We start from the raw sequence: 22,328 nt of genomic DNA, 5'->3' as shown, positions 1-22,328 counted from the left end.
TGCTGGATATGGGCAGAAACTGGAACACGCTGTTGTACACATCAATCCAGAGCATCCCAAACATGCCCAATGGGTGATATGTCTGGTGAGTATGCAGTCCATGGAAGAACTGGGATATATCCATGTCCCAGAAATTTTGTACAGATCCTTGTGATATGGGGCCATGCATTGTCATCCTGAAACACGAGGTGATGGCGGCGGATGAATGACACAACAATGGGCCTCATGATCTCATCACGGTATCTCTGTGCATTCAAATTGCCATCAATAAAATGCAATTGTGTCCATTGTCGGTAGTTTATGCGTGCCCATACCAAAATTCCACTGCCATCATGGGGCACTCTGTTCACAACGTTGACATCAGCAAACCGCTCACCCACACAATGCCATACACGTGGTCTGCAGTTGAGGCCGGTTGGACATACTGCCAAATTCTGTAAAACGACGTTGGAGACGACTTTTGGTAGAGAAGTTAACATTCAATTCTCTGGCAACAGCTCTGGTGGACATTCCTGCAGTTAGCATGCCCATTGCACGCTCCCTCAAAACTTGAGACATCTGTGGCATTGTGTTGTGTGACAAAAGCTGCACATTTTAGAGTGGCCTTTTATAGTCCCCAGCACAACGCGCACCTGTGTTATGATCATGATGTTAAAACAGCTTCTTGAATGCCACACCTGTCAGGTGGATGAATTATCTTTGCAAAGGAGAAATGCACACTAACAGAGATGTAAAAAAAAATTGCGCAGCATTTTTGAGAAATAAGCTTTTTGTACACATTTCTGGGATATTATATTTCAGCTCATGAAACATGGGACCAACACTTTACATGTTGCATTTATATTTTTGTTCAGTTTATAATGACCTCAGTTACTGAAAGCCCAGCAGAGAAGGTTGCCAGTAATGAAGTAACGACAATCTATAAGCAATGTGTGAATGATAAGAACATTGATGTTTCCTCGTATATAGATCTCAGGCTCCGGTCTGCATGTTCTCACCACTCAACTAAAATCATTTTAACAGAAAATGAATAGTTATAGCTATGTAGCTACTAGTTAGCACCTCGCCTAAAATATGTTCAATAGCAAAGTCAAGCACATAACTATGCATGCACAGCACACAGTCACAAACTACAGTATGTACAGTATATGGTTTGGAAAAGTAAAGAAATAATTCATTTTTCAATAATTACACTGCCTGGTCTTTTTTTTCTCATTCTTATGTTTTATGGTGCTGGTCGAATAATGTTTATTCTACATGTCACATATTTACACAAAATAGAATGAGTATACAAAACATGAAGAACACCTGCACTTTCCATGACATAGACTGACCAGGTGAATCCAGGTGACATCTACATCTTATTGATGTCACTTGTTAAATCCACTTCAATCTGTGTAGATGAAGGGGAGGAGACAGGTTAAAGAAGGATCTTAAAACTTTGAGACACTTGAGACATGGATTGTGTATGTGTGTCATTCAGAGGGTGAACGGGCAACACAAAACATTTTTATGTGAAGAACTGCAATGCTGCTGGGTATTTCACACTCAACAGTTTCCCCTGTGTATCAAGAATGGTCCACCAGCCAAAGGACATCCATCCAACTGGACACAACTGTGGGAAACATTGGAGTCAACATGGGCCAGCATCCCTGTGGACCGCTTTCAACACCTTGTAGAGTCCATGCTCTGACTGTTCTGAGGGCAAAAGGGGGGGTGGTGGGTGGGGGGGTGTTCCTAATGTTTGTTATGCTCAGTGTATAACATGTTTATACCTACACATGTGTTGTGGTTATACTGTACCATAGTGGACTTTTTATTAGAAAAGAGGTTACTCAGTCTGAATAGTTACATGGTGGTGGATTCGTTTACAGTAAGGGGGACATGGACAAGCGCAAAAACATTAAAAGCACTACAAATTCATTGCACTGCCACCTGCTGGAGAGTACTGACAACTACGTTTCAGAGATCACATTTATCAAGAGAGATCAGGATTCCTGTCTGACTCTGGCCCAATGTCTGTGTAACATTATCCTGAGCCAGCCCAGAACTAATGTAGAAACTATGGATTTCTTCTCTCTATTCTCTCTAATCCCCCTGTTCTTTTTATCTCCCTCGCTCTCTCCCCATCTCTCTGTCTTTCAGAATCTGAGGAAGTTTTCTCTCACACCCCAAACCCCCAGCAGGTTTCACCATCTCTCTCCCGAAGTATGTCATTCATTTCCAACCATGACTTTGTGGCCAATGGCAACAGCAGAGTGGAAATGCCGAGCCAGATGGAACCCAACTATCCACTGGATTACCTATTCCTCTCACAGTGTGAGACAGGGAGGTTCAGCCTCTCTAGGTAAATAGCCTCTCAAACATCAAGCTGGACACCATATCAACACCACACGTTGTTTAACACTCTACTGCACACAGTTAATTTTTTCATTTAAAAAAAGTGCAGTATGCAGAAATCGCTCCGCCATTTCCTGGTTGCAAAAATTCGAACAGTTCGCCTAATTTCAGTTTATGTGACAAAACAACCAAGCATCGTGTAAAGAATCATTGTACCATCCAAACCACTGTGAAATATATTTTCAATAACCAAAATATTGTATTTTCAGCTGTTTGAAGCTGGTGTACAAAACCGAAAGTAAAAGACGCAAAAATGAAATTTAAGAACATAAAGCATAAAAATAGTGCACATAGAACATACCTACCACTTATTAGACTTGCTTTCACTGAGAATGACAGATCTATAACTCACATTTCAAAAAGTTACATATTGCACCCCCCAAAAAATATCCATTCTATTCTTGGAAGATTTAGGCTTTCTGATAATGTATCAATAATTTAAAAAAAAAATTATACTTTTACCCCCATCACCCAGATTAGAATGTTTTGCCTCAGGGCAACTCTGTGTCATAAGGGTACTAAAACACCAAGGCATATAGTATTGGGCATATAGTATTTCCCTACCTCTCAAACCTGATTCTGGGGTTCATTCCTCCTCACTGTCCTCAAGATCACTGTCCTCACTATCAGAGGCTATGATCCTAACTGCTCAATTAGGCAAATTTTGCCCATAGAATTTCCTTGTGTCAATTGCCTGTGAATGTCAGTGGATATGTTGGCAAAAACATTGACCAAAACTACATGTCTTTCATTGAGTATGTCATTGCCCTGAAAAGCAGCATAACTGCTCACCGTTGCCCTGAGGCAACAAAAATAAAACTACATTTTAAAAATGTATTCATAAAAACTAAATATGTTAAAAACCTAATAAATATGCTTCTTTAGAGATTTGTCAAGTAATCTCTATTTAAACATGCAAAAGTCTTTCTTAACCTTCGCTCACACCATGCGCTCACGTCGCTCTGCTTCCTGAAGACGATCCCTCCCCCAATTGATACATCATACCAACTTCTGCACCTCATTGGATTGTTTACAGACGTCATCACATATTTTGATGTTTAGGTTAAATGATGATAAACGATAAACACTGTATTTTTATTTTTATTTCTTTTATAGATGCGACAGCTTTTCAAATTCGGAGAGATCTCTGGAACAAAATTCATCAGACACTACTACTGAAGATGTCTTCTCTTCACCCCTCGGCACTGATCCTTCTCCGTCTCCCTTTCCCCATACTGGCCCATTTCCGTCCCCCTTCCCTCACACTGGACCATCTCAGTCTCCCTTTTCCCACATTAGGACGCATGACCCCCCTTTCAGCGCACCATGTGGCCCCACGTCAACCTCATCCTCTCCTCGAACACTCCATCGTACACCAGATGTCTTCCAGTTTGACAAGCCATACTCTTCTGCCATATTGGAGGCAACTAGTGATGGACTAACTCCCCCTCCTCTACCCCCCAAGCCTGTCCACCTCTCAGAGCACCTCAGAGATGACGGCTTCCACGGGCCTCTGGCAGGAATTAGGCAGCAGCTCACAGACCAACCTGCACTCATCCCCCGGAGGATCTCTCTGTCAGGCCTGCCAGACCACTTCAGAAGAGGTACAGTATATAAACAGCAGAGTCCTTCAGTCTAGGCCAGGGTTCCCCAACTGTGATTTTATTTTGCCCCCCAAGTTTTCTGCATTTTTTATGTATTTTTTATTGTTGGACTTAAGACTCCAAAAACACCAGGAAATCAGTTCCAAGTGATTTTAAATGTGGAAATCTGATCCAAAGTATTCCTATACAAAATAGAGCTATGTATGTGATTGTATTATAATGTAAGCAAGGTTTGAAATGATTATGTTTTCATCAAATATATCTGTTTCTAGCTTCTTGCGGTCAATTTGCAGTCTCCAATTGTATAATTACATTAAAAGTATCTGGACACTGGCTCGTCGAACATCTAATTCCAAAATCATGGGCATTAATATGGAGTTGGTCCCCACTTTGTTGCTATAACAGTCTCCACTCTTCTGAGAAGAGAAGGCTTTCCATCCAGGCTGTATCACAACCGGCCCTGATTGGGAGTCTCAAAGGGCGGCGCACAATTGGCCCAGCGTCGTCCAGGTTTGGCCAGTGTAGGCCGTCATTGTAAATAAGAATTTGTTCTTAACTGACTTGCCTAGTTAAACAAAGGTTCAATTAAAAATTAAAAAATGTTGGAATATTGCTTGCTTCCTTTCAGCCACAAAAGCATTATTGTGGTCAAGCAATGATGTTGGGCGATTAGGCCTGGCTCGCAGTTCCAATTCAATTCCAAAGAGGTTAGATGGGGTTGAGGTCCGGGATTTGTGCAGGCCAGTCAGGTTCTTCCACACCGATCTCAACAAACCCTTTCTGTACGGCCCTCGCTTTGTGCACAAGGGCATTGTCATGCTGAAACAGGAAAGGGCCTTCCCCAAACTGTTGCCACAAAGTTGAAGCACAGAATCGTCTATAATGTCATTGTATGCGGCAGAGTTAAAATGTCCCTTCACTGGAACTAATGGGCCTAGAACGAACCATGAAAAACATCCCCAGACCATTATTCCTCCTCCAGCAAACTTTACAGTTGCCACTGTGCATTGAGGCAGGTAGCGTTTTCCTGGCAATCCCAGATTAGTCCGTCAGACTGACAGATGATGAAGCGTGATTCATCACTCCAGAGAACGCATTTCCACTGCTCCAGAGTGCAATGGCGGCACGCTTTACACCACTCCAGCCAACGCTTGTCATTGCGCATGGTGATCTTAGGCTTGCTCATTACGTTTCCGACAAACAGTTATTGTGCTGACGTTGCTTCCAGAGGCAGTTTGGAACTCGGTAGTGAGTTTTGCCACCGAGGACAGACGATTTTTACACGCTGCGCATTTTAACACTCAACGCTCCCATTCAGTGAGATTGTGTGACGTACCACTTTGCGGCTGAGCCATTGTTTCTCCTAGAAGTTTCCACTTCACAATAACAGCACTTACAATTGACCGGGGCAGCTCTAGCAGAGCAGAAATGTAACAAACGAACTTCTTGGAAAGGTGGCATCCTATAACGGTGCCACGTTGAAAGTCACTGAGCTCTTCAGTACGGGCCATTCTACTACCAATGTTTGTCTATGGAAATTGCATGGATGTTTGCTCGATTTTATACACATGACAGGAACGGTGTGGCTGAAATAGCCGAATCCAATCATTTGAAGGGGTGTCCACATACTGTTTCGGCCCCACGACCATTCACTCAAGAAAAAATCGGGCCCGCAGCTGAATGTAGTTGATGATTTCTGGTCTAGGCCCTTTATACCTGCCGCCACATACTGTATGCTCATCAATGTGGTATATGTAATCAATATAGTCAGCACGTGTATTTATTCTGACCTAACATGTTTCCAACCACATAGTATGCCTGGTGTCATTGTTTCTGTTATATAACATGATAACCACCTTCATTAGTGATATTTCTGTCTTATCTAGGAGACATTGAGGGGAGTGCATTGAGGAGCAGGAACAAAAGGCTTAGTCTCAATTTGGTGAGAAAACATGTACCTACAACGGATGAGAACTGAATGTTTTGCACATAATTTTGTCAGATAGTTCACAGCAGGGAATAATTCTTAACTGTCATTGTTTCCTTTTTGAATCTCAAACAACAATATAGGATTTGTAAGTGACTTATTACATCATTCTAGGCCATGCTGTAGTACAAATTCCTAAGTTGGTCTGGTCTTGTTGTCTTGTAGCCACATTTCATTGCCACTCAAAGTCCAATCTGCCATGAGGACTCTTACGTGTCCATGGCCTCTCCGCGTGTCTGTGTTGGTGAAGATGTATCGGACGGCTACATCCCTATGAGCCCCACTCCAATCAGCTTCCTCAAGGCTAATGGCAAAACAGAGGCCCCTCTCGCTCCCACCCCCCTTCCCATTGCAGATCTACCTGGGGATCTAGAACCACCTCCAATCAACAGGGATCTCAAACCACGCAGGAGAGGTAATGAACAAAAAGGAATAAAAGGGATAAAAGGGCATCATAATGTATTTAATCCTCATTCCAGCAGTGGGTACTAAGTAGAGGAAGCATAAAAAATGCTTTCATAAGCATGTATTTTGAGGAAAAGCAAAATGGAAAAGGTTTTCACATTCTATTGAATCTTGTGACTCCCTGTGATAGTCTCCTTTCAGGACAGTATTTCCTGAGTCAACATTTGCAGCATGGCTCTATTTGAAAAATTGCTGTTTCAACACAAATGTCCTTTGTTGGGGGAAAAGTACAGCTGATCATTATTGTCTGATAGAGAATTTGAGGGTTGCTTGCCTCACCTCACCATATTGTTTCTCTGGTTTGCAGCACGGCCTCCACCACTGGACCTGAGGGGTCTGTCCACTATCAGAGAATGTCCGACTCATATGCCTTTGATCAGAACCATGACAGAGCCAGGGTGAGTCCGAAATTTTACTCTCTTCATCCTGAACTCTCAGCTCTCTTTCTGTCCAAATTCTAAAATGAAAAAAAAGCTGGATTTATTTGTGTGTGTTTGTTTGTGTTGTTCCCAGAAATTCACTGCAAGGAAAACTGGGAATTAAAGGAGACCAAGAAGCCAGCATTCCAGGAGTAAAGTTACCTTCTATATTGACATTATAAATAGTTATACATACACTTCTGTTTCCGCAATCATCAGCGAGAAGAAAAGTACCCAAGTCACTTCATAGAGAGACTACTTCCCTCCCCTACCATGAATAATTCAGCTGTTGTGTCTAAACTCTGAGTTCCAAACTGCCTAAAGCAGGGGAATAAAGCTTTGAGCATCATGAATATTTATTTATGTTTGGGGTACTAAGAAAGGCTTAAAATATTACAATTGATATTCACCTGAAACTAGCGATACAAAATGAAAAATGTTCTGTATTAGTGAACCATATGACATAACATATTCCGAGATCAAAATATGTATGAATGTGAGGTGAGACTCATTGTAACTGGAATTCTTTTAATTTCAGGAGTCAAGGCAACAGTTCTCCACTACAAACGAGGGCGCCTCCCAGCCGTGGCTTAGGAGATCAAACCTTGACTACCTTTCACTGGATTTCAATTCCGCATCCCCCTCTCCTGTGCAAAAGGTAAGCTTGATTGAATAGACAGAGGTCAAATGGTAGGAATGGGTGTAACGGGATTCTTCCTGGGAAGGAGAGGCAGACCAAAACGCAGCGTGGTTATTTTGATACATCTTTAATAAAGATGAAAATAGAACAATATACAAAAACAAGAAACGTGAAAAACCGAAAACAGCCCTATCTGGTGTAACACGCACACACACACACACACACACACACACACACACACACACACACACACACACACACACACACACACACACACACACACACACACACACACACACACACACACACACACACACACACACACACACACACACACACACAGAGAGACAGGAACAATCACCCACAAAACAGGATACCTAAATATGGCTCCCAATCAGAGACAATGACTAACACCTGCCTCTGATTGAGAACCATATCAGGCCCAAACACAGAAACAGACAATCAAGACATCCAACATAGAATGCCCACTCAGATCACACCCTGACCAAACAAAACATAGAACATACAAAGCAAACTATGGTCAGGGTGTGACAATGGGTTTGTTTCCAAAGCAAGACATTGATTTGATTTGACCATTTTAAAAACATAAACATTTTACACCACCAATTTTACACGCCTGAGGGTACCACATTCTTCTGTACAAACAATAGTACGCAAGTATAAACACCATGGGACCACGCAGCCGTCATACCGCTCAAGAAGGAGACGCATTCTGTCCTAGTGGTTAGAGTGTTGGACTAGTAACCGAAACTAGTAACCGAAAGTAACCGAAAGGTTGCAAGTTCGAATCCCCGAGCTGACAAGGTACAAATCTGTCGTTCTGCCCCTGAACAGGCAGTTAACCCACTGTTCCTAGGCTGTCATTGAAAATAAGAATTTGTTATTAACTGACTTGCCTAGTAAAATAAAGGTAAAAAAAAAAATACATACAGTTGAAGTTTACATACACTTAGGTTGGAGTCATTAAAACTCGTTTTTCAACCACTCCACAAATGTCTTGTTAACAAACTATAGTTTTGGCAAGTCGGTAAGGACATCGACTTTGTGCATGACACAAGTCATTTTTCCAACAATTGTTTACAGACAGATTATTTCACTTATAATTCACTGTATCACAATTCCAGTGGGTCAGAAGTTTACATACACTAAGATGAGTGTGCCTTTAAACAGCTTGGAAAATTCCAGAAAATTATGTCATGGCTTTAGAAACTTCTGATAGGTTAATTGACATAATTTGAGTCAATTGGAGGTGTACCTGTGGATGTATTTCAAGGCCTACCTTCAAACTCAGTGACTCTTTCCTTGCCATCATCGGAAAATCAAAATAAATCAGCCAAGACCTCAGACATTTTTTTTGTAGACCTCCACAAGTCTGGTTTATCCTTGGGAGCAATTTCCAAACGCCTGAAGGTACCACATTCATCTGTACAAACAATAGTACGCAAGTATAAACACCATGGGACCACGCAGCCATCATACCTCTCAAGAAGGAGATGCATTCTGTCTCCTAGAGATGAACGTACTTTGGTGCAAAAAGTGTGAATAAATTCCAGAACAACAGCAAATGACCTTGTGAAGATGCTGGAGGAAACAGGTACAAATGTATCCATATCCACAGTAAAACGAGTCTTATATCGACATAACCTGAAAGGGCGCTCAGCAAGGAAGAAGCCATTGCTCCAAAACCGCCATAAAAATGCCAGACTACGGTTTGCAACTGGACATGGGGACAAAGATTGTACTTTTTGGGGACAAAGAATGTCCTCTGGTCTGATGACCAACTGTTTGGCCATAATGACCATTGTTGTGTTTGGAGGGAAAAGGGGAGGTTTGCAAGCCAAAGAACACCATCCCAACCGTGAAGCACGGGGGTGGCAGCATCATGTTGTGGGGGTGCTTTGCTGCAGGAGGCACTGGTGCGCTTCACAAAATAGATGACAACATGAGGAGGGAAAATTATGTGGATATATTGAAGCAACATCTCAAGACATCAGTTAGGAAGTTAAAGCTTGGTTGCAAAATGGGTCTTCCAAATGGACAATGACCCTAAGCATACTTCCAAAGTTGTGGCAAAATTGCTTCAGGACAACAAAGTCAAGGTATTGTAAGAGGTATGGAATGGCCATCACAAAGCCCTGACCTCAATCCTACAGAACATTTGTGGGCAGAACTGAAAAAGCATGTGCGAGCAAGGAGGCCTACAAACCTGACTCAGTTACACCAGCTCTGTCAGGAGGAATAGGCCAAAATTCACCCAACTTATTGTGGGATGCTTGTGGAAGGCTACCCGAAGCGTTTGACCCAAGTTAAACAATTTAAAGGCAATGCTACCAAATACTAATGGAGCGTATGTAAACTTCTGGCCCACTGGGAATGTGATTGAAAGAAATCATTCTCTCAAACATTGCACATTCTTAAAATAAAGTGGTGATCCTAACTGACCTAAAACAGGGAATTTTTACTAGGATTAAATGTCAGGAATTGTGACAAACTGAGTTTAAATGTATTTGGCTAACGTGTATGTAAACTTCCGACTTCAACTGTACCAAAATTGCCTAAGTTAAGATACACAAAAAAGTCAAAAAAACTGTTTCCATTGTGGTCCTCTCATTATGGTCCTCTCATTGAATCAATTCAACCATTTAACAGTGTTAAAAGTGTCTGTCGTTTACTCTGAACTGCCATTGGCAGTTTTAAAGGACCTCAAATTACCGTCATCATCCACTGCAATTCCCTATGTTCATTCTATTGTGTGTGGGCATATCAAGAACTTATTCATCTATAGTAATATCACTTTGTCTTGCATGCTTAATTGATACACATGACAGTTAACAGATTGGTGTCACATTTTCATTATTGGCACTATGCTCACTCTTATCGTTTAATCTGCAATTGAATGTTCAATTCGCCTATATCGAGGAAACTTAATTTTTGGTAACTACATGATTCCATATGTGTTATTTCGTAGTTTTGATGTCTTCAGTATTATTCTACAACCTAGAAAATAGTAAAAATAAAGATAAACCGTTGAACGAATAGGTGTGTCCAAACTTTTGACTGGTACTGTATATATGGAGTTGCTAAAAGTGTTAAACAAATCAAAATATATTTTATATTTTATATTCTTCAAAGTAGCCACCCTTTGCCTTGATGACAGCTTTGCACACTCTTGGCATTCTCTCAACCAGCTACACCTGGAATGCTTTTCCAACAGTCTTGAAGGAGTTCCCACATATGCTGAGCACTTGTTTTCCTTCACTCTACGGTCCAACTCGTCAAAAACCATCTCAATTGGGTTGAGGTTGTGTCACGGCCTGATCTGTTTCATCTGTTCCTGTGATTGTCGCCACCCTCTCCAGGTGTCGCTTATTTTCCCCAGTGTATTTATCCCTATGTTTCCTGTCTCTCTGTGCCAGTTCGTCTTGTATGTTTAGTCAAGTCAACCAGCGTGGTTTTCCCGTACTCCTTTTCTATTATATTTTTATAGTCACCCCGGTTCTGACCCCTGCCTGACGCTGGACTACTTTCCTGCCTGCCTGATCATCCTTCCTGCCCTGACCTTGAATCTGCCTGCCCTTCAGTACCTATTGAACTCTGATCTGGTTTTGACCTTTTTGCCTGTCCATGACCATTCTCTTGCCTACCCCTTTGGATTAATAAACATTGTAAGACTGCAACCATCTGCCTCCTGTGTCTGCATCTGGGTCTCGCCTTGTGCCTTGATAGTACGAACTGGCTATGACAGACCCAACAGACTTGGACCAGCACCACCACGCTGTCTCCCTGCAGGGAGCCACCATTGGGAGACATGAGGAGTTGTTACAGAGCCTTTTGGAAGGGTTTAGTTCCTTGCCGGAACACCACGAGCATGGGTTAAAGGCTATTATGGAGCAAGTCAGGGAGTTAGCTCAGAGGTTGTCTGCCACCTCTGAAAAATCCCAATCACCCAGTAATGTTTCCGCTATCTGTGGTGAGTTTGTACATCCTACCCCGGTTCCCCGAGAACCACCTCCGGAGCAATATTCGGGAAATCTTGGTTTTCTTTCTCAGTGCTTGCTTATTTTTGAACTACAGCCATCTTCGTTTCCTTGAGACCGATCAAAGATAGCTTATATTATTACGCTAATGTCGGGAAGGGTGCAATCCTGGGCTACGGAAGTTTGGGAGCAACAATCTGCCATTTGTGGTCATCTGGCGGAATTCATGGCAGAAGTCCAGTTTCAACTATTCTGCCTTATTATTATTCAACCATGCTGGTCATTTATGAACATTTGAACATCTTGGCCATGTTCTGTTATAATCTCCACCCGGCACAGCCAGAAGAGGACTGGCCACCCCACTTAGCCTGGTTCCTCTCTAGGTTTCTTCCTAGGTTTTGGCCTTTCTAGGGAGTTTTTCCTAGCCACCGTGCTTCTACACCTGCATTGCTTGCTGTTTGGGGTTTTAGGCTGGGTTTCTGTACAGCACTTTGAGATATCAGCTGATGTACGAAGGGCTATATAAATAAATGTGATTTGATTTGAAGTGAGAAAGGTATTTGAGTCTCCGGTTTCCGGGAGAAAGTCGTCCCGTAAACTGCTTGACTTAGTCAAAACTCCTATAGTGTGACAGACTACGCGGTTGATTTTCACACGTTGGCTGCCGAGAGTGCCTGGAATCCGGAGTCTCTTTTCGATACTATTTTGCACTAATTATCTGAGGAGGTAAAGGATGAGCTAGCTGCTCGGGAATTGCCGATGGATCTCGACTCCCTTATCGCCCTAACCATTAAAATTGATGGATGCCTAAGGGAACATGATAGGAAGCCTGGTCTCGGCACACTCGTACACCCGCTATGGCGCATTCACCTCCAAGGGAATCTGGAAGTTTTTGAAGACAGCTCTTCCAAGAGGATTCGAAGACACCCGAGCCCTATCGGGAATCTACGACAGGTGAGTTGGATACTCTTGAGCCTATGCAGTTGGGAAGAACTAGGTTATCAGTTGGAGAACGCTCACAAAGGATGAGTAATAACTGTACTGTGGAGGGGCAGGACATTTTATAGCTACCTGCCCTATTAGGAAGCCCTTGTCTCTAGTGGGTACCAGTACTATTGTGAGTCAGACTGGGAGTTCCCTAATTCCCATCACCCGCACACCCCTTTTTGTGCTTGTGCTGTGGGGAGACCAATCTAAGTCTGTCCGAGTGCTCATTGACTCCGGGGCTGATGAATGTCATACGGATGCCACAATAGCTTCGGAGCTTGGTATTCCCACTCAGCCTCTCTCTGTGCCCATGGATGCTAGGACACTGGACGGCCACTCTATAGGGGAAGTCACCCATAGTACTGTGCCCGTTCAATTACGGGTTGATGGGAATCACAGTGAGACAATACAGTTCCTCCTCATTGCATCTCCCCATGTTCCGGTTGTTTTGGGATATTCCTGGCTTCAAAAGCACAATCCGATGATTGATTGGACGACTTGACAACATCCTGTTTTTTTCCCGATCTGCACAAGAACATGTTCTTCATGTCAGACAGGCCCTTCAGTGCCTCCTGGAGAACCAACTGTTCGTGAAAGCCGAAGTGTGAGTTGCCTCGCTCTACAATCACCTTTCTGGGATATGTCATTGCTGAGGGAAATGTTCAGATGGATCCTGGAAAGGTGAAAGCAGTGGTGGATTGGCCTCAACCAACATCCAGGGTGCAGTTACAATGGTTTCTTGGTTTCTATCGCCGTTTCATTCGGGACTACAGCACCCTGGCGGCCCCCCTCTCGACACTCACCTCCCCCAAGGTTCACAACAGGTTCACAACAGCACTCATTCTCATCAATCCGGACCCCTCGTGTCAATTTGTGGTGGAAGTGGATGCTTCGGATGTTGGAGTGGGGGCCATCCTGTCCCAGCAATCTGCCCAGAATCAGAAGCTTCATCCCTGTACTTTCCTGTCCCATTGTCTCAATCCTGCTGTAAGGAACTACGACCGAGAACTCCTGGCAGTGAAGATGGCATTGGAAGAGTGGAGGCATTGGCTGGAAGAAGCAGAACAGCCATTCCTGGTCTGGGCCGACCATAAAAACCTGGAATATCTCTGTACAGCCAAGCGCCTCAAGTCCAGGCAGGACCGGTGGGCCCTCCTGTTCACCAGATTTAACTTCACCATTTCCTACTGCCCAGGGTCAAAGAATGTGAACCCTGACGCCCTCTCCTGCCTACACAATTCCTCTGCCACACTCTCGACCTCTGAAACCATTCTCCCTACCTCATGCCTTGCTGCCACTGTGGATTGGGGTATTGAGAACCTAGTCCACGAGGCACAATGCTCCCAGCCTGGACCTGAAGAGGGCCCTGCTAACTGACTGTTTGTCCCTAATCCAGTCCGGTCCCGGGTCCTGGAATGAGCTCATTCCTCCAGGCGGGACCCTGTCATCCAGGGTCCCGTCGTACACTAGCCTTCCTTCGACAACGCTTCTGGTGGCCCACAATGGTTCCTGACGTCTCTGCCTTTGTCACTGCATGCCCAGTGTGTGCTCAAAACAAGACTCCACGGCAACCTCCTTCTGGCCTCCTGCAGTCCCTCATCGTCCCTAGTCTCATATCTCTGGACTTTGTCCCTAGGCTTCCTCCGTCTGATGGCAAAACTATCATTCTGACGGTAGTCGACCGGTTCTCCAAGGCCGCCCATTTAATCCCTCTCCTCAAACTAAATTCTGCCAAGGAGACGGCCCAACTTATGGTGCAACATGTCTTCGGGATCCATGGACTCCCAGTAGACATGGTCTCTGATCGGGGTCCTCAGTTCTCGTCTCAGTTCTGGAAGGCATTCTGCACCCTTATTGGGTCATCAGCCAGCCTGTCATCCGGATTCCATCCCCAAACCAACGGTCAGTCAGAGCAAGCCAACCAAGACCTGGAAACAACACTGAGATGCCTGGTCTCAATCAATCCCACTACCTGGAGCCAACAACTGGTCTGGGTGGAGTATGCCCGGAATACCCTTCCCTGTTCAGCCACGGGACTCTCTCTATTTGAGTGTTCTTTGGGGTATCAACCTCCACTCTTCTCGGAGCAAGAGGTCAGCGTACCCTCGGCCAAGATTTTTGTCCGCCGCGGTCAAAGTACCTGAAGAAGAGCTCGGATAGCCCTTCTCAAGTCCAACTCCAGGTATTGTCGGCAGGCGGACCGTTGCCAGACTCCAGCTCCCCGCTATCGCATTGGGCAGAGGGGATGGCTTTCCACTCGCGACCTGCCCCTTTGGGTAGAGTTGTCTCCCCACTTCATTGGTCCTTTTCCCATTTCTAGAGTCCTTAGTTCCACTGCTGTCTGTCTTGTGTTACCCCGTACTCTCCGTATTCACCCTACTTTCCATGTGTCCATAATTAAGCCTGTGTCTCACTGTCCTTTGTCTTCTGTCTCCAGGCCCATTCCTCCCCCTGGGTTATTGATGGCCAGCCAGCGTATACTGTGAGACGCCTCCTGAAGGTTCGACCACAGGGCAGGGGTTTCCAGTACCTGGTTGACTGGGAGGGTTATGGCCCGGAGGAGAGGTGCTGGGTCCCTGCTAAAGACATCTTGGACCCGGCCCTCATCGCCGATTTCCACCGCCAACACCCCGGTCAGTCAGGTATGCGCCCAGGTAGGACTCCAGGTGGCGTCCCTGCGGGTACTGTCACGCCCTGATCTGTTTCACCTGTTCCATCGATTGTCTCCACCCACTCCAGGTGTCACTTATTTTCCCCAGTGTATTTATCCCTGTGTTTCCTGTCTCTCTTCATCTTGTATGTTTAGTCAAGTCAACCAGCGTGTTTTTCCCGTACTCCTTTTATAGTCCTCCCGGTTCTGACCCCTGCCTGACTCTGGACTACTTTCCCGCCTGCCCTTCGGTATCTATTGAACTCTGATCTGGTTTTGACCTTTTTGCCTGTCCACGACCATTCTCTTGCCTACACCTTTGGATTAATAAACATTGTAAGACTCCAACCATCTGCCTCCTGTGTCTGCATCTGGGTCTCGCCTTGTGCTTTGATAGGTTGGGTGATTGTGGAGGCCAGGTCATCTGATGCAGCACTCCATCACTCTCCTTCTTGGTCAAATATCCCTTACACAGCCTGAAGGTGTGTTGGGTCATTGTCCTGTTGAAAAACAAATGATCGTCCCAGTAAGCGCAAACCAGATAGGATGGCCAATCACTACAGAATGCTGTGGTAGTTAACCCGGCTAGTTAAGTGTGCCTTGAATTCTAAATAAATCACTGACAGTGTCACATGCAAAGCACCATCCCACCTCCTCCTCCATACTTCACGGTGGGAACTACACATGTGGAAATAATCTGTTCACCTACTCTGCGTCTCAAAGAGTCAGCGGTTGCAACAAAAAATCTCAAATGTGGACTCATCAGACCAAAGGACAGATTTCCACTGGTCGAATGTCCATTGCTTGTGTTTCTTAGCCCAAACATTGGTGTCCCTTAGTAGTGGTTTCTTTGCAGCAATTCGACCATGAAGGCCTGATTCATGCAGTCTCCTCTGAACAGTTGATGTTGATGTGTCCTTTACTTGAACTCTGTGAAGAATTTATTTGGGTTGCAATCTGAGGAGCAGTTAACCCTAATGAACTTATCCTCTGCAGCAGAGGACCTGTGGCGGTACTCATGAGAGCCAGTTCATCATAGCGTTTGATGGTTTTTGCGACTGCACTTAAAGAAACTTTCAAAGTTCTTGAAATTTTCCGGATTGACTGACCTGCATGTCTTAAAGTAATGATGGACTGTCATTTCTCTTTGCTTATTTGAGCTGTTCTTAAAATATGAACATGGTATTTTACCAAATATGTCTATCTTCTGTATACCACCCCTACCTTGTCACAACACAATTGATTGGTTTAAACTCATTAAGAAGGAAAGAAATTCAGCAAATTAAACTTTTAACAAGGCACTCCTGTTAATTGAAATGCATTCCAGGTGACTACCTCATGAAGCTGGTTGAGAGAATGCAAAGCTGTCATCAAGGCAAAGGGTGGCTACATTGAAGTATTGCAAAATAAATGTTGATTTGTTTAACACTTTTTTTGGTTACTACATGATTCCATATGTGTTATTTCATAGCTTTGATGTCTTCACTATTATTCTACAATATAGTAATATATATCTTTTTTTAAACCTTGAATGAGTAGGTGTGTCCAAACTTTTAATGGGTAATGTAGAAAGCATAGGGCGGCAGGTAAACTAGCGGTTAGAGCGTTGAGCCAGTAACCGAAAGATCACTAGTTCGAATCCCGATCGAGCAAGGTGAAAAATCATCCGATGTGCCTTTGAGCAAGGCACTCAACCCTAGTTAATCCAGGGTCATCATTGATAATAGCTGGTCGTGACCCCACTCTCTGGGAGTGTGGGACATGCAAAAAACACATTTCCAATTCACACATGAATATTAATACACGTGAAATAGGACAAATAAGTACAAAGTGTTGTGTTCTGTATGTGACATTTTCTTTAAGTCTCACTTTTGCATTGACTCATATGTTAGAAATCGAGCCAAATTATTGGTCTGTTTGACCATCTGAGCAGGGGTGCAGAATAGTTTTTTTTAGTACTTGAAACCATACGTACTGGTCATACCTTAAAACAGTGAACAACATACATATATTGCATGTATCATCTAATTTGTTTGGTTTTATTGGTCCAACTTCCATCTGATTTCAATAGCCCAGAAGTAAACAATACAGTACATTGTGGAATTGGCTCAAATAGCACTTGCAAGGTGTAGTTGTGCCTATTTCCATGGTAATGAATTTGACTCATTGTTTTGGTGATTCACAGCAAAAAGACATAGTGAAAGGAATACTAATGGCTGGAATACAGGCTGGACCATAGAGGACATATGTCATGAACAATAAGACTGCATTATAACCACGGAATTACTGACAAAACAGCATCAATTTAAAATAGTTTTTCACGTTATGGAAAGGTGGGAAGTGTCATCTATGTACGACTGATAGTTCTATTCTGGATACAGGTTTGGATTGAATAATGTCCTTACCGTAGTTTACTGTACACCAACTCTGCTGTGATGTCTTCCAGAAGCCCTTACTTACTGATGAACACAGGGTGGACTATGTGCAGGTGGATGAGAAAAAGACTCAGGCCCTGCAGAACACTAAGATGGAATGGAAGGATGTCCGGCAGTCTAAAGTGTAAATCAGACGGAGAAAAAGTAAGATGGGATAAAACACAAATACTTTCCATTTCACAGAACAAGTGGAGCAAATGCAACATCACATTAAATATATGTCATAACAGATGGTAGCTTATCTCAAAGAGAGCAATTCTTCTTTCATGTACAAAATAAAAGCACTTTGAAATTTATCAGATATATAAACATCTATGAGAGAAGAAAGTAGACGGTGTTGTCAAAAAAGGTTTAAATTACTGGTTTGTAGTTTGGGGCATCAACATTCACTGTACAAATATCACATCAAAGTTACACTGTGAATGTCACCTTACCATGCACTGTGTCACAATGCTGTTTTTGTATCAAATGTTATGCAATGAAAAGGACATTGCTCATGGCTCATTATTTTGCTGAAACAGATTGTATGGATTCTTAATACACAGGAATTCAGGGATTATGTTTTTATATGAACAATGGTCTGAGTTTGAGATCATCTTAAACCAAATGAACACGTGTCTAAGTGTTAGCCATGGAATCCTAAAGACAAACATGCATTAATGCTTCTGCCCAGCATATTGCATTTGTTGTTGTTTTTTAAGTTCTGATGCCTTCGATTGGCAGCCAGCAGGAATAGAGCCATGCAATCTGTAGTCATGCACATAGGGAGTGAATGGAGTAGTATCTATCATTCAGAAAACTCATACAGTATCAACAGGATGAAAATCTCAGACCTGATACTGTGTAGGCCTAACAGTTCTGTGTTGTTACTGTTTAGCAGAAGGCAGATTTATGCATGCGTGTAACATACATCCTTTGTCCCGACCTTGTCCACATTCTTATTGTGCCCACATTTTCAGACAGGTGTAGATGATTGAAAGACGCATTGTGATCTGATCTTCTTGACCACTTCTGGAGATAGTTAAGGACCCACTGTGTCTGGATATTTTACAAGTGCAAACCGATCTGGACAGTGAAATCATCATTATCCCATTGTCTAAAACCATTGACTTAGGGAATTCATTTTTTAAATGTATTTTACCTAGTAAGATAACTGAGAACACATTCTCATTTACAGTAACAATAGTTACAGGGGAGAAAAATGAGACAATTGGAAGCTTGGGATGATTGGGTGGCCATGATGGTATGAGTTCCAGATTGGGAATTCAGCCAGGAAACCAGGGTTAACACCCCTACTCGTACAATAAGTCCACAGGATCTTTATTGACCGGAGTCTCAGGACACCTTTTGAACATCCCATCCAAAAGACAGCACTCTTGACAGGACAAAGTCCCCAATCACTGCCCTAGGATATATTTTTAAGACCAGAGGAAATTGTGTCTCCTACTGGCCCTCCAACACCATATGGTCTCCCATCCAGGGACCAACCCTGCTTAGCTTCAGAGGTAAGCCAGCAGTGGGATACGGGGTGGTATGCTGCCAGGATCAATATGTCTTAAAATAAATCTTATTGTGAAAGAATGGCTGTCAAATAATTTGCATACAGGGAGGGACCAGGAAATCTGGTCATAATGTGGACACAGTGAATGGATATGAGACACATTTTAATACCATGTGTAGACATATTTAAGAACATGTGGGCACAATAAGAATGTGGACAAGATCAGGACAAAGGACGTATGTTCAGTGCCAGGTATAAATAAAGCCAGATGGTACCGATGACTCAAACCACAATATCCACACCATCTTGATAGGTCAATCTACAGCAGAAAGCACAAATCACTCAGTGTGCCTATCCTAAACTTGGTGAGGGTGAATAACTACCTTACAATGAACGGTTGGCACACAAATGTTGGGAAAACTGCAGTCTTAACTAGATGTTTCTACAGATGGAGTTGAACCCATTATTTTAGCATAAGCGGTACCAGCTTCATGTTGTGTTTTGTTTTAATGTATGTTTTGACGTGTCCATGTAATGTATGCAAAGATGCACATCTAAGAATGTTTTCATGCTTTAATAAATCACTTTTACCTGAAATACATTTGTTTTCTTTATTAAGTCATCCACAGCTACAGTAGTAGGCTATACTACATCACTGATTAGTGTAAACAACTGAAAGGCTGTTACTCACAACCAGCAGGATACCAAGTCTACCACTTCCCTAACTAGCCAGTTGTGGGCCATAGTGCAATTATACTGTAGCTTATCCTTGAATTTCTCAGTTTCAAGCATAATTTAAATTATGTTTAAAGTCCTTCAACATACATGCAGTGCCTTCGGAAAGTATTCAGACCCCTTGACTTTTTTCACATTTTGTTAAGTTACAGCTTTTTTCTCTATATATATATATTTAAAAAAAATGTATCATCAATCTATGCACAATACCCCATAATGACAAATCAAAAAAAGTTAGAATGAAATATCACATTTACGTAAGAATTCAGACCCTTTACTCAGTACTTTGTTGAAGCACCTTTGGCAGCGATTACAGCATTGATTATTCTTGGGCATGACGCTACAAGCTTGGCACACCTGTATTTGGGGAGTTTCTCCCATTCTTCTCTGCAGATCCTCTCAAGCTCTGTCAGGTTGGTTGGGGAGCGTCGCTGCACAACTATTTTCAGGTCTCTCCAGAGAAGTTCGATAGGGTGCACATCATGTCCGGACTCTGGCTGGGCCACTCAAGGACATACACATACTTGTCCCAATGTCACTCCTGCGTTGTCTCGGCTGTGTGCTTAGGGTCATTGTCCTGTTGGAAGGTGAACCTTTGTTCCAGTCTGAGGTCCTGAGCGCTCTGGAGCAGGTTTTCATCAAGGATCTCTCTATACTTTGCTCCGTTCATCTTTCCCTCATCCTTGATTAGTCTCCCAGTCCCTGCCGCTGAAAAACATCCCCACAGCATGATTCTGCCACCACCATGCTTCAGCATAGGGATGGTGCCAGGTTTCCTCCAGACGTGATGCTTGGCTTCAGGCAAAAGAGTTCAATCTTCATTTCATCAGAGCAGAGGATCTTGTTTCTCATGTCTAAGAGTCTTTAGGCGCCTTTTGGCAAACTCCAAGCAGGCTGTTATGTGACTTTTACTGAGGAGTGGCTTTAGTCTGGCCACTCTTATCATAAAGACCTTATTGGTGGAGTGCTGCAGAGATGGTTGTCCTTCTAGAACTCTAGAGCACTGTCAGAGTGACTATTGGGTTCTTGGTCACCTCCCCGTGAGCTCAGTTTGGCAGAGTGGCCAACTCTAGGAAGAGTCTTGGTGTTTCCAAACTTCTTCCGTTTAAGAATGATGGAGACCACGGTGTTCTTGGAGACCTTCAATGATAGACATTTTTTGGTACCCTTCCCCAGATCTGTGCCTCCACATAATCCTATCTCGGCGCTCTACAGACAATTCCTTTGACCTCATAGCTTGGTTTTTGCTCTGACATACACTTTCAACTGCGGTACCTTATATAGACAGGTGTGTGCCTTTCCAAATCATGTCCAATTAATTTGAATTTACCACAGGAGGACTCCAAGTTGTAGAAACATCTCAAGGATGATCAATGGAAACAGGATGCACCTGAGCTCAGTTTCGAGTCTCATAGCAAAAGGTCTGAATACTTACAGTGGGGCAAAAAGTATTTAGTCAGCCACCAATTGTGCAAATTCTGCCACTTAAAAAGATGAGAGAGGCATGTAATTTTCATCATAGGTACACTTCAACTATGACAGACAAAATGAGGGGAAAAAATCCAGAAAATCACATTGTAGGATTTTTTTATGAAATTATATGCAAATTATGGTGGAAAATAAGTATTTGGTCACCTACAAACAAGCAAGATTTCTGGCTCTCACAGACCTGTAACTTCTTCTTTAAGAGGCTCCTCTGTCCTCCACTCGTTACCTGTATTAATGGAACCTATTTGAACTTGTTATCAGTATAAAAGACACCTGTCCACAACCTCAAACAGTCACACTCCAAACTCCACTATGGCCAAGACCAAAGAGCTGTCAAAGGACACCAGAAACAAAATTGTAGACCTGCACCAGGCTGGGAAGACTGAATCTGCAATAGGTAAGACCACTGATAACCTCCCTCGATCTGGGGCTCCACGCAAGACCTCACCGCGTGGGGTCAAAATGATCCCAAGAACGGTGACCAAAAATCCCAGAACCACACGGGGGGACCTAGTGAATGACCTGCAGAGAGCTGGGACCAAAGTAACAAAGCCTACCATCAGTAACACACTACGCCGCCAGGGACTCAAATCCTGCAGTGCCAGACTTAAGCCAGTACATGTCCAGGCCCGTCTGAAGTTTGCTAGAGAGCATTTGGATGATCCAGAAGAAGATTGGGAGAATGTCATATGGTCAGATGAAACCAAAATATAACTTTTTGGTAAAAACTCAACTCGTCGTGTTTGGAGGACAAAGAATGCTGAGTTGCATCCAAAGAACACCATACCTACTGTGAAGCATGGGGGTGGAAACATCATGCTTTGGGGCTGTTTTTCTGCAAAGGGACCAGGACGACTGATCCGTGTAAAGGAAAGAATGAATGGGGCCATTTATCGTGAGATTTTGAGTGAAAACCTCCTTCCATCAGCAAGGGCATTGAAGATGAAACGTGGCTGGGTCTTTCAGCATGACAATGATCCCAAACACAACGCCCAGGCAACGAAGGAGTGGCTTCGTAA

At 43.4% G+C, this 22,328-nt stretch overlaps 1 protein-coding gene across 4 annotated transcripts in view; it reads left to right on the top strand.

The window, feature by feature from the left end:
- LOC109892599 (GRB2-associated-binding protein 3) overlaps positions 1 to 19,683 on the top strand; it is a 32,599-nt gene extending 12,916 nt beyond the window's left edge. For 2 of the 4 annotated variants that reach the window (XM_020485258.2, XM_031826524.1), the window contains exons 3-10: positions 2,146 to 2,347; positions 3,517 to 4,004; positions 5,891 to 5,946; positions 6,157 to 6,406; positions 6,764 to 6,854; positions 6,970 to 7,027; positions 7,414 to 7,533; positions 17,597 to 19,683. In XM_020485258.2, coding sequence (XP_020340847.1) covers positions 2,146 to 2,347; positions 3,517 to 4,004; positions 5,891 to 5,946; positions 6,157 to 6,406; positions 6,764 to 6,854; positions 6,970 to 7,027; positions 7,414 to 7,533; positions 17,597 to 17,713 — 1,382 coding nt within the window. In that variant the 3' untranslated portion in view covers positions 17,714 to 19,683. Of the gene's footprint in view, positions 1 to 2,145; positions 2,348 to 3,516; positions 4,005 to 5,890; positions 5,947 to 6,156; positions 6,407 to 6,763; positions 6,855 to 6,969; positions 7,028 to 7,413; positions 7,534 to 14,937; positions 15,500 to 17,596 lie in introns of those variants that run through there. The other 2 variants (XM_020485255.2, XM_020485257.2) reach the window with 1 other exon arrangement.
- The last annotated feature ends 2,645 nt before the right edge of the window (positions 19,684 to 22,328 follow it).

Source organism: Oncorhynchus kisutch, linkage group LG6 (assembly GCF_002021735.2).
Source record: "Oncorhynchus kisutch isolate 150728-3 linkage group LG6, Okis_V2, whole genome shotgun sequence".
Lineage (NCBI taxonomy): Eukaryota > Metazoa > Chordata > Actinopteri > Salmoniformes > Salmonidae > Oncorhynchus > Oncorhynchus kisutch.
This window is presented reverse-complemented; position numbering and strand designations above follow the sequence as displayed.